Source organism: Durio zibethinus, chromosome 12 (assembly GCF_047325235.1).
Source record: "Durio zibethinus cultivar Kanyao isolate XHJ-2024 chromosome 12, ASM4732523v1, whole genome shotgun sequence".
NCBI lineage: Eukaryota > Viridiplantae > Streptophyta > Magnoliopsida > Malvales > Malvaceae > Durio > Durio zibethinus.
Genome location: NC_143173.1, coordinates 14,846,133 through 14,858,085, shown reverse-complemented (window position 1 = coordinate 14,858,085; position 11,953 = coordinate 14,846,133). Strand labels below are relative to the sequence as shown.

Genomic DNA, 11,953 nt, shown 5'->3' with positions numbered 1-11,953 from the left:
CTTTATTGAGTTATTTACTTCAAAAATTATCTATTTTTAATGTGAAATATGTTAAAGAAATTGAATTATAAAATGTAATTTAAATTTCAAACTTAATGACAAACAAATTTAATTTATAGCATTTTCATTAATTTGGAATATGAATTGTCAAATTTTAGCTATTCCAAATTCAACTTTCTAGAAATCCAAAGACCCAAACAAACAAACAAACAATCAAACAAATGGAGGTTCAAATAACTTGACTGGTGACTGTTATTTGGCAATTCCCTCATTTGGATGGTCAGGCATATACAATTAGACTAAGATTTTATTTAGATAGATGATGAGACTGATTTCAGTAAGATTAAAAATAATAATAAAAATTATTATAATTATAATTTTAAAAAAAAATTTAATAAAAAATTTATACGAAATAAATCTTATTAAAAAAACATTTGGATTCATCTAGTGATATAATGAACTCAATCATACAATACCAAAAATACAATGAAATCCAAACCTAGGTTAATTGTGGAAATTGGAGTTAATGACTAGGTTACAACTAATGCTCCAGAACAGCCAATTGGAGAACTTTTGGCGCTGGTCAGTAAACCAATAAAAAACAATGGTAACACAAAGTTCCGAGACCATTTTCTCTGTTCATAAAAAAGTTTGAACCATACTCTTTTTGCCAACTATGATAAGTCTTTCACAACCAGGAAACATAATTTAAAGAGACAAAACTCAGAACTATATCTGTTCATGAGTTGGGTTAGATATTTAAAGAGACAAAACGCTAAATTAAATTTGTTCGTGAGTTGGATTAGATTGAATTTAGTTAAAATACATATAAAATATTAATAAATTTTAAATTTATTTAGACCTGGTTTCGCCTGAATATGAATCTTATTAGCTATTTGAATCTAACCCGTTTTACTATGCGATCCATTTTTTAAACGAATCTTTAATTTAAGTCTAAATTCATTTAATAAACTATATTCATATTTAAATTCTCTCAATTTTTGAATGAATTTTTTAGTTTAGATGAATAATCCGATAAGAGGTTTACTAAGAACACAGAAAATTGAAAAGAATCCAACAACTATAAATAATCTGGACAAGTGTCCTAACCATCTTATGATAATATTTTCTTCTTTGGTAGCAAATAGCTACCTATCATCATGTGAATTAGGTTTGTCCAACCGAAACACACCCCCACAAAAATGGGCTTGGAACTACTCCATATCATCGAATCCACTTTCTCATCATACTCTTTAAACTAATATATAACCATGAAGATCCCTCAATTCTCCATCAAGTCAAATACCGGAAAACATAAAATAAAAAAAAAATTTTCAATCCATCTTGTTGTTTATTTTTGCTAAACAATCTTAAGTTCTTTGACAACCCAAATGGCTAAAACTCCTATACTCACAAGCAAAACATTCAAGGCCACCCCCTACCTGTTATTCCTCGCCATCATCTTCACTTGTGCCAACTCTGCAAGAGTCCTTGATGAGGTGGAAGCTCAACCACAAGTTGTCGATGACATACCACAGCCATCGAACCTGGCAGCACCAATGGTCACTCCTAACACTTTGCTAAGTGGCCAAGTTCCTGATGTCAACCCAAGTGGCCCGGTGGATGATGGTGGTGATCCACCAATTCCTGAAGCTCCTGCTGCTGATGAGGGACCAGTAGCTACTCCTGCAGTGCCTGTTGTTGGTGTGGCAGCATCAACAGCCGGACCCGCAGCCACACCAACGACAACTGGGCGAGGAGTGGCTTCAGCCACAAGTGCCACAATGGCAAAACCTGGCCCACATGACCCTGTATTATCCTTTTTTATACATGACATCTTGGGTGGATCCCATCCATCGGCCAGGGTGGTAACTGGTATCATCGCCAACTCAGAAATCAGCGGCATCCCTTTCTCAAAGACCAACAATGACCTTTTCCCACTCCAAGGTGGAGCCCCACTCTTAAATGGTAACAACATTAACAACCTCATTAACCCCAACAATGTCCCTTTCCTAACAGGCCTAGCTGGTGCCCAAACCAATGCTATATTACAAAACACTGGAAACAACAACAATGTTCTTAATGGGAACAGCCAACCTTTTGTCACAGCCGGACAGCTCCCACCTGGCTCTCTTCAAAGGCTCATGTTTGGCTCCATAACTGTCATAGATGACGAACTAACTGAAGCCCATGAGTTGGGGTCAGCTGTGCTAGGCAAAGCACAAGGGTTCTACTTGGCTAGCTCTTTGGATGGTACTAGCCAAACCATTGCTTTGACTGTTCTATTACATGGAGGTGAACATGGTCATGAACTTGAGGATGCCATTAGTTTCTTTGGTGTTCATAGGACCGTGTCGCAGGAGTCACAGATTGCAGTGGTTGGTGGAACTGGGAAGTACGAGAATGCCAGAGGGTATGCCACGGTTGAGACTCTTCACCAGGAGGATCAGCACATAACAGATGGTGTAGATACAATCCTGCATTTCAATGTTTACCTTACTTACTGATGATCATCTTGTGGCTGGTGGTTCATGGTTTAGCAATTTGATTTGTGTGGTGGAACAGTTCAATTAAGCGTGGATTTCATGTGTCTTTGAAGCATTTAATATTGAAACTTTAATGAAACTTTTGAGTCTTTTTTTTTTCTTTGGATTGCAATGGATTTGGTGATTCAAGATAAGCACTAAATTAATTTTTGACCTGAAAAATCACGGTAATGTAATGGACTAACATATCTCAATGAGTCACTTGTCTAACATGAATATAACTAATATTCTTTCCTCTTTCATTATTTTTTTTCTTTTTCTTCATAAAAAAATTGATTTTCTTTTCTATCAATTGTGCAAAAAAATTTTGAGTGTTATTGAAAAAAATGCAAATAGAGAATGAGATAAACCAACAAATTTGAATTCTTGATTGTTGCATTTTCAATTTATAGTTGATTATCAATAAAAAAATTTCAAGTTGTAAGAAATCAATTAATTAGAAGGGGATTTTTTTTTGTTAAGCAGCATGGGCTTTTAGGTTTCGCCTTGTACAATTTTTCTTAGGACCGATTCAAGTAAGTTTATTTATATCAAGTTTAATGAATTCATGAGAAATTAGCTTTCTATAGCCTCTTAACCAATTCGAACTCAAACAACCAAAAGACGAGCAAACTCTCCTCTTGGCCACTTGAACCAACATTGTTGGTCAATTTTTTATATTTTGACTCTTTGTTAGAGATGAAACAATATTTTATTTATCAGTTTATTAGAGTTGTTTTCTTTTTTCTTTTAAAACTTGGTATGAATCAGATGGATCAGTTTCCATGTCTCAAGTTCATTCATCATCACTTTGTTCTTTTTTATACTAACAATTTCTCACTGCCTTAATTTGCAGCATATCTCCCTTAAAGTTGAACATCATTGTCCATTATTGTATCTTCTGCCAATATTAATCATAAAATAATAAAGAAAGCAACTCGTTGTTGAATAAACTGAAGTTTATTGAATTTTTTAAAGATAAAAATGAGAGCTTGAGAGGAGTCAAATGAAAATGAGTGGAGAAACAAAAAACAGTAAGCTGTTAGCAGATAAAAAACCTCTTTGAAAGATTAGACAAACAAATTGTAAATTTTCCATTCTTTTTCAGACTCATAACAGTGCAACTTTCCAAATAAATCACATCATATTTCACTTCTTTTCTAGGCAGCTTGACTTAAAAATCAATATTTTTTTGACTCTCAAATCACATCTAATAGGTGACATAAACAGTGAACTCTAGCACTGTCTCAAAGCCATCAGTCTCCTGCTGCTGATTAGTCCCCGGTATGGTCTTAACAATGGCAAAACCTTTTGCGTTAACATATTTTCCAGTACCACCCATGATGGCCAAATGAGACTCCGATACGCCAGTGCGATGAACCCCAAAGAAACTAAGGTTGTCTGCATAGTGTCCACTCTCGAACATGGCTGTAAATGCCATTGTTTGACTGGTTCCATCAATTGAACTAGCCACATAGAACCCTTGTGCCTTGCCTAGGAAGCCAGAGCCTAGCTCATGCCCTATTGTCAGCTCATCATCAATGACAGTCATGGTTCCAAACATGAGCTTTTGGAGTGTAGACCCTGAAGGAAGTTGGCCTCCAGCTGTGATTGGGAAGTTTAGTGCCCCATTGTTCAAGTTGTTGCCATTGTTCTGCAACAAAGCTTGCGTGTTGCCACCAAGGCCAGTGAGCAATGGAACGTTATTGTTGTTTATAAGGCCGGTATTACCACTGTTTTGGTTTATTCCATTGTTCACTGGGAGGTTTGCACCATTTGGCTTGGCAAATGGAAGTTGACCATTGATTGCCGGGTTGCTGACAACACCAGTCACTGCTAGAGCACTGGGGTTTGACCCTCCTAGGATGTCATGCATGAAGAAGGTTAGGGTGTGGTCAGGGTCAGGGTTACCAAGATTGGCACCAGTGGCTGCAGCCACACTAGGTTTAGGTAGTGTTCCTGATGGGGTGGACAATGATGGTACATTAGCGACAGGTGTCACACCAGCGTTGGCCGGGTTTGAGGGTTGCTCATCAAGCATTCTTGCTGAAGTGGAGAATGCAATTGTGAAGATGAGAGATATACAAATGAGTTTGTAGGCTTCCATCCTATGGTTCTGACAAGGGAAAACTGCTAGAAATTCAAGATGATTTGCTTGTGTTTTTCTTGATGGATTGAAGGATATGTAAGAGTATGTATATATAGGTTGAGTTTTGTAGCAGGAGCTAGCCGAAGAAATGGAGTTGTTGAACTCTTTCTATTTCTAATGTTTAGTTTAGGATCTCAACTGTTCTGCTTCAAGTTTTACAGAAAGTGGATGAGATGGAATATTTGGAATAGTGGCCTATGGTTTAGCTCACTTCATGGAACCTTTCCCACTTATACCAGAAAGGCTTTCAACTGAAAAATTAAACCAGCTAGAAAGAGAAGTTGATTATTCATACCAAAAACCAGTCAACCTAACCCGAAACTTAATTCAATTAATTGATGCAATCATTTTTAAAAGATGAAATATGACAGATCAACACTTATAATTCTTGCATCTATTCTTAAGTTGCGGCCTACTTTATATATTCTTTTATATGGACCAAATGGGAGAATATAATTCTTTACTCTGTGGTTCTTCATAGTCATCAATGGCTATCCAAAAAATTTTGCCATAAATTGATTAACTTCTTAATTTACCATAGAAGTATTATCATCCTGTTTGTCAAAAAGAACGTATTATCATCCTGTAAATAAGATCAGGAGAAAGAAGAAAACAAGCAAAGGAAGAAATGAAACAAAATCAATGACATCATGCTGTGCACAAACAATTATCTTGGAAATTCATGATCAAAGCCCTGTTTTCAAAAAGCGATAATAAACAAATACAAAATGAAATTGGAACACACCAAACTTGTAGTGGTTCACCCTCAACATGAGAGTTACGTCCACTTTGCAACTGCAGCCAGTTTTTCACTATTAAAAAATAAAAAAAAAGAGATTGCAACGCATGATATGTTGCTTCACCTCTGTTAATCTGAAATCAAATTCATTGATAATCAATTTCCTGAAGGTAATCTGAAATCCATCCAAGTGTTCAGCAGAATGTAATGTCTTTACCATTTACAGATAACATAACTGCATAGAGGATCTTGATCATTGAGCTAGGGAAAGAAAAAGAAAAAAAAATGGAAATAACATGGTATTAACATAAAATCTCCCATCTTTTTTCATTTTTTTTCTTTTTGGAACCAAACAATTTCAGAAACTAACTTACAGGAATACAATACCAGGCATGGCAATGCTAATGGTATCTGCCATCAGCCTAACATATCTATCCACACATCTTGACTTTCCACACCAATGCAAAGAATGAACCATGTAATGTATTTTTCAATCTCAATAAACTAACATGACCAACAAAGTTTAAACCTCACTAGATCAAAAATTTTCCTATATACTTCTCTTTTTTTCTCACTGACAAGCTAATGCAAAATACCAATGAAAAAAGCAAAAAAAACAAAAAAACTCACTGGTGGTTTTGATGACGCATATAAATATCTGCCAAAACCATGAGGGGAAAAAAGTGGGAAAACTATCTTTCAAAAACTCTCTAGGCTAACAATCTCTGCTGCCAGTTCATCAATCAATGAATTCTCTATTTCTCTACCAATTACCTCTACTTCATATCCTAAGAATAACCATCCATCATCCTTTCCCAATACTTTCTCAGATGAGTCATTTCTTGCTTCCTTTTCATGGCTAACCAAGAACATGTACAGTTCTTCCTCAATCTCCTTTAAGTTCTGCCTATAGCTAAGCCTTCTTGCAACAGGTTTTGTCCACATGGGTTCTCCTAAGCATGGTTGGAGAATTTCCATTAAACCTGAATTTATGCAGTCAAAAAGTAGCCGCCTTGCTGACCTCTTCCCAGGTATCTGTTCACCATACTTCTTCTCTAATTTCTCAAAAACTGAAGGGCTTATTGGGATTTCTGGAGAGTGCCATCCATTAAGGCCTATATCCTGGTTCCTACTATGAAAACCTGCCTCAGTCATTATATCAACCAAATAGGAGAAATCCCTACTCTCTTCAGCTCCAAACAACCTAGTTAAATCTTCATTTACTTCACAGTCCTCCAGAGACTCTTCTACTGCACCAGCATCATCATCATCACTTGACACAACCATTCCAGGCCCTTCTGAGTATCCTTTAAGTGATTCTGATTTTAGAAATTCAAGATGTCGCCTCACATCTGTTAGAAAACAAGATCATAAAAGAATTTAGATATATAAAAGGTGAGGCAAAGAATCAAAGGGTCAAGGAATCCTTCTATCTTACTAACCAAGTAAGCTATCAGTGACACTTTGAAAGCATTTAGGGCTCAATAAATTCTCTTCTTCAAATGGTGCTTCCAAAACTGAAACTGGACTAGGCTGATAAGCTGTCTCCAAGTTCACAAGAAAGTCGGGGTCTGTGCCACACTCTTCAGATATTTTCGTTGACATGTCTTCCTGCAAGATTACGGTGAAAATTTAATGAAATCCAATTTTTTTATACAACTGTAGCTCAAAATTGCAGCAGAAAAATTCTGAGAACAAACACATCCACAGAAAGTTATTAAATGTTAGTTGAAAGATGAAACAAGCTTGTGGGATGCCAGATAGGACTCAACGGAATTTCTAAATAAGGATAGACCATAAACAGAAGTGTTCTTCAATGTTTGATCAATCATGAATATTTCTGTCAACAAAAAATGAAACTAATATAAAAGTTAGAATGGCTTCTAATATGAACTGACATTATTGGAAAGGTGATTAGATTGGCTTCTAATAGGAACTGATATTCTTGGAAAGGTGATATCTTAAGTCCCAGCTGCCACAGTGAGAATTACGTTTTGACTATTCATCAATTTCGTTTTTGATTAATCATGCCATATCCTGCACCCTAGTATTACTTCAATTCATTCAAGGTAACAGACTTTTGTTTCTGGACATAAATGAAACCTCCCCCACCCCTTTTATTTTCTCTGCACAAGGTCTCTGTATATAAGAAGGAATTCTTTATAAATTTTAAATTAGTTTACTTATCAATGACAAAACATAGTGTGGACATACACATTAACTGTATTGCACATCCACCTTTTTACTTAAGATACAATCAGGTTGTTTGACATATCAGCTTCAATATAACTTTGATTAAAAATAGTGTCTAAGTTTTTGAGTATTACGTAATACTAGTATTAATCCTATAAAACATATTGGAAACTTAATAAGTAAAGGAGAAGGAGCATCAAACCTGTTGACTCGAAGCATCAGGGATACAAAGAGAAGAATTGTAATCTTTGTCTGACATTGTGCTGCTTGTTGATTCAGAGGCAACACCCACAGTTTCTACAATAACCACCATATCAGAGGCAATGCTTGGTGATGCAGCAGTGCACATTGATGACTCAGGTACCATACAACCCTCTGCAGACATATTTCCATCCTTGATGTCGTTCCATTGATCAATTGGGGTGATTTTATTTTCAGAACCAGAGTGAACGACATCATGCTTTAATGACTTAGAAACTATAGAATTTTCATCAGAAGGATCCTGCTTCTCAAGGTTGTTCATGAACATATTATGGATAACAGATTTGTCTTCTAGTGAGTGATTCTTTTCTGACTCTAGGTATAAACTAGATTGAGACTTCTTGCAGATGGATCCTGAGTTTCTTTGTTCCAGATCATCTTTCCCATTGGAACCATGCTTACTTGACTTCAGTCTTGACCAATTAAGAGAAAACATTGGCCTCATAGTCATATACAAATCATCGTGGAAAGCTTTGTGATAGGTCCTGATTTTAGGATTTTCAACAGATGTAGAAAATGCTGGAGATCTGGACTTTATTAAGTCTCCAACACCCCCATTTTTCCATCCATCTCTATTGCTAATGCCTAAAGGACTACGAAAGTTTGCACACTTATCATGTTCAGGCAAGGCAAGCATTTCACCAAGTGTTCTACTTCTGCCCCTACCCCCAATAATGAGTCCGTTCTCTCGAAACTCTTTAGTCTTCCTCCATCCTTCTGAGATTTGCTTCTTTGCTTCCAGAGACACATATGATCCATCTAAGTAGTAACATGAGGGCTTGAACCAGTTGTTTAAATCAGAGTTATTTGGGGAAGAAACCATCATGAACTCTGGCTTTTTTGCAAGACTGTGAACACCACTGAATCCTGGACTTGGTGGCTCCAAAGAAATGTTACTTATGTTATGCCTTGTTTTTCTGATGATTTCCTTTTCAGTTTTGCAGGAAAGGATAGATATATGCCCTGTGGATTTCACACCATTGGAAAAGTTCTTCAACTCCTTAACTTGAGCATGTGAATTTCCTTTTCCATGACTAAGGAACCCTTTGTCTTTCCTATTGCCTGAATAAGAACCTTCACATGAACTAGGAGAAGAGAGACAATTAGTAGTGTTCTCTGCCTCTCTAGGTTTTGGTTTCAAAACAACAATTTTCTTAAAGGAAGAACGTCTCTCATTGTTTGATTCAAGATGAAATCTAGGAACCATACAAGTACTATCAGGTCCATATTTCCTATGGGAATCTTTTATAAAACAATTCTCAAGTTTTTGAAGCAATTTAGGATTTTCTCTATCAGTTCTACTCTTGTCTCTCTCTAATGATTCTATCACTTCAAATGCATCCTTGAACTCCTTTTGCTCTTCCATGCTGAACCGAAATGAACGGTGTTCATCACATGACCGCTTCTCCCAAACACCTATAGATGCAACTTTACGTAGATAATTATCTGAAAGCACTCTTTGCTGCTTCTGTTTCTTGACAGGTTGCTGATATGGGAGTTCATCAAGACCCATTAATCTTGCAATGACACTTGGTGTGGTAGATTTTGATTCCATGTTTTTTGACATTTCTTCATCTAGTTGAAATGAACACTCCTATAATTCAATAGCATTCTACAAAATGCAAAAATATATCGATAGTCGGTTCCAAAGAAAAGAAAAAGAATTCAATGGATCTACCTGAAACTGACATACTAGCAAAACAAACTAGTGAAACAACTACCAAAATTCATAGCTCCTCAAAGGAAGGATATAGCTTCTGATTTACTTACCATATATTCCTTTATACTACTCCCACAGCAACAACTAAAGTCTAGCCACCAAATACTCAAATCCAAAAGCTCCCTGCTTCCAGGAAATGCCACATTAATATTCAATAAACAAACTCAAATCTACAAAAGAAAAGAAACTGTGATAACAGTTTTCCATATATGCATAAACTATATTGGATGCTCAGCCTCAACTAATGACAACTAAAAAAGGAAAAAGAAAAGTACTAGGAATTTTCTCGGAAACAAACTTGCACTAGAAACATCTTTGAAGAGTAAAAAAGAAAAGGAAAACAATCATTTAGTCACTGAGAAACAAACTTGATATTTTAAAAATTTAATAGCAAAAACAAAAATTAAAGTCATATGGGCATATAATAAAGCCAGAAATAAAGTTTCTAGAAGACTCATAAATGCAAACAAAGTAAGGCTCATAGCAATAGGCATGCAAGAAACAAAATCATTAAAAACAACTTCTTTTTGGCAAAGTAATAATCAGAACAAGCATGAAAACAAAGTCTAAAGTGCAACCCCATCATTAAAAAAGAGAGAGAAAGAATTTTGATACTAAATCAAATAGTAAAACATCCCCTTCCCCCAACATAGAACCATAAAATTCAATCAATTACTATCAAAGAACAATCACTACCATAAAAATCAAATCATTTACTATCAGATTAACAAGAATCATAGTCAGTGAAACAAAAAAAAATCATTTAAAAAAATTATGTGGTGCATTGAAAAGGAAACAAAAGAATCCAACTATAACATAAAAAGAAGCAAACATCAAAAGCTTAATGAAATCAAGAAAAACCCAGAAAACAAGAACCAAGAAAGGGAAAAAAAAAAAAAAGATCTGACCTTTTTTTTCCTAAGAAGTTTTATGAATGAAAATGCTGCTGTTGATTTTGAGTGTTTAGATGCCCAACAAAGCTTTCAGCTAAATCACTTCCATTTCAGAGTGTTTTTAAATTAATTAATTAAAAGGATATTATAACATAAGGGATCAAAATCATTTTGTCTTGCTTATAAATCAAGAAAGAAAAAGACAAGCCGACATGAACAAGTTGGCTGTTCAAAACTTTAAGAAAACCTAGTTTTACATGCCAAAAAAACAAATAATGGTCGGTTTAAAAGGGAAAAAAAAAATCTGGGAGAAGGACTTTTTGAGATTGAATCGAAAGTTCAAAGAAATAAAGAATTAGAGTTTTAAATTTGGAAGAAAAAAATTGGAGATAATAATTTGATGATTCGAAGAAGGGGGAGAAAGAAGGAAGAACAAGACAAAGTGGGAAAAAGAGTCAGGTTTTAGTGGGGACATGTTTTCGCGTTGTTTTGCTGTTTCGAAACTACGCGCGAACAGGAACTGTCGTTTTTTGCGTATTTCGCGCCAAAAAAAACATTTTTATTTTTTTATTTGTTCGTAAAAGGTTTTTTTTTAATCAATAATAGATCTAACAATTTTTATTATTATGTCATGTAAAATATTATATTTATATTATATTTTATAAAAAAATTATGTGTAATAATTTATATTAATATAAAAATATATAATATATTTTTTAATTTTATTAAATCTATTTATAATTTTTATTAAAATTTTAAATGTATTATTTTAGTCTCTTTTATTTATATAATTTTTGTGTAATATTACCTTATTATGTTTCATATTGTCAATTCTAATCATGAGTTTCTATATAAGTTATAGATGAGAGAATAGTAGTAAAATACTTGAAATTATTTTTTTAGTAGGAAAAGAGATTGTTAAAATTTGAATTATAAAATTTTTTTATGCTATTTTCGGAAGATAACTGTATAAATAATTAAATTAAATTTTAAATTTAACTTGTAAGCATATTATTTCTATTTCGATCTTTATTTTTTGTACATTACATAAGTTTTAACTCAATTAAGAGTGGTTCTAAATACATTTTCATTATTTTCTTTATATATATATTTTAATTTTTTTCAACTAAAATTACTTAGTTATCTTTTTTATTTTAATGTTAAAGCATTTAGATATACATTTTCAATAAATTATATAATTTATTGAAAATACATATATGAAAGCTTTTAAAAGAGTTACATTTAGGTTTGAGAAAAAAAAATTTTATAAAAATTTTAAACAATTGGATATGCAAATTCGAAACTTTAAAAAATTTTTGAATTTACAACTTAAAAGCGGAAGGGAATGTTAAGAGAAAAAAAAGTAATTAAACAATTTCATTTAAAATTAATTTAAAAATATTAAAAGTAAAAAAAAAAAGAGGTACAAAAAGAATCGTTTCTCAATTAATTAAGGATATAATAATTTTTTTT

At 33.9% G+C, this 11,953-nt stretch overlaps 1 protein-coding gene and 2 pseudogenes across 3 annotated transcripts; 1 reads left to right on the top strand and 2 right to left on the bottom strand.

The window, feature by feature from the left end:
* The first annotated feature begins 1,159 nt into the window (after window positions 1-1,159).
* Window positions 1,160-2,644, top strand: LOC111297076 (dirigent protein 9 pseudogene; annotated as a pseudogene).
* A 951-nt stretch (window positions 2,645-3,595) lies between these two features.
* Window positions 3,596-4,781, bottom strand: LOC111296118 (dirigent protein 25 pseudogene; annotated as a pseudogene).
* A 549-nt stretch (window positions 4,782-5,330) lies between these two features.
* Window positions 5,331-10,912, bottom strand: LOC111296117 (uncharacterized). 3 transcript variants are annotated; one of them, XM_089740678.1, is made up of 5 exons: window positions 10,497-10,561; window positions 9,638-9,712; window positions 7,809-9,479; window positions 6,856-7,024; window positions 5,331-6,765 (listed from the first exon to the last, which is right to left on the bottom strand). In XM_089740678.1, exons 3-5 carry the CDS (start codon window positions 9,432-9,434, stop codon window positions 6,113-6,115), a joined length of 2,448 nt encoding a protein of 815 aa, XP_089596804.1. In that variant the 5' UTR covers window positions 9,435-9,479; window positions 9,638-9,712; window positions 10,497-10,561; the 3' UTR covers window positions 5,331-6,112. The 3 variants fall into 3 exon arrangements, with proteins under 3 accessions (XP_089596804.1, XP_022745921.2, XP_022745922.2); XM_022890186.2 differs by having other exon boundaries at window positions 7,809-9,710; window positions 10,496-10,912; XM_022890187.2 differs by lacking the exon at window positions 10,497-10,561 and having other exon boundaries at window positions 9,638-9,760.
* Between the last annotated feature and the right edge of the window lie 1,041 nt (window positions 10,913-11,953).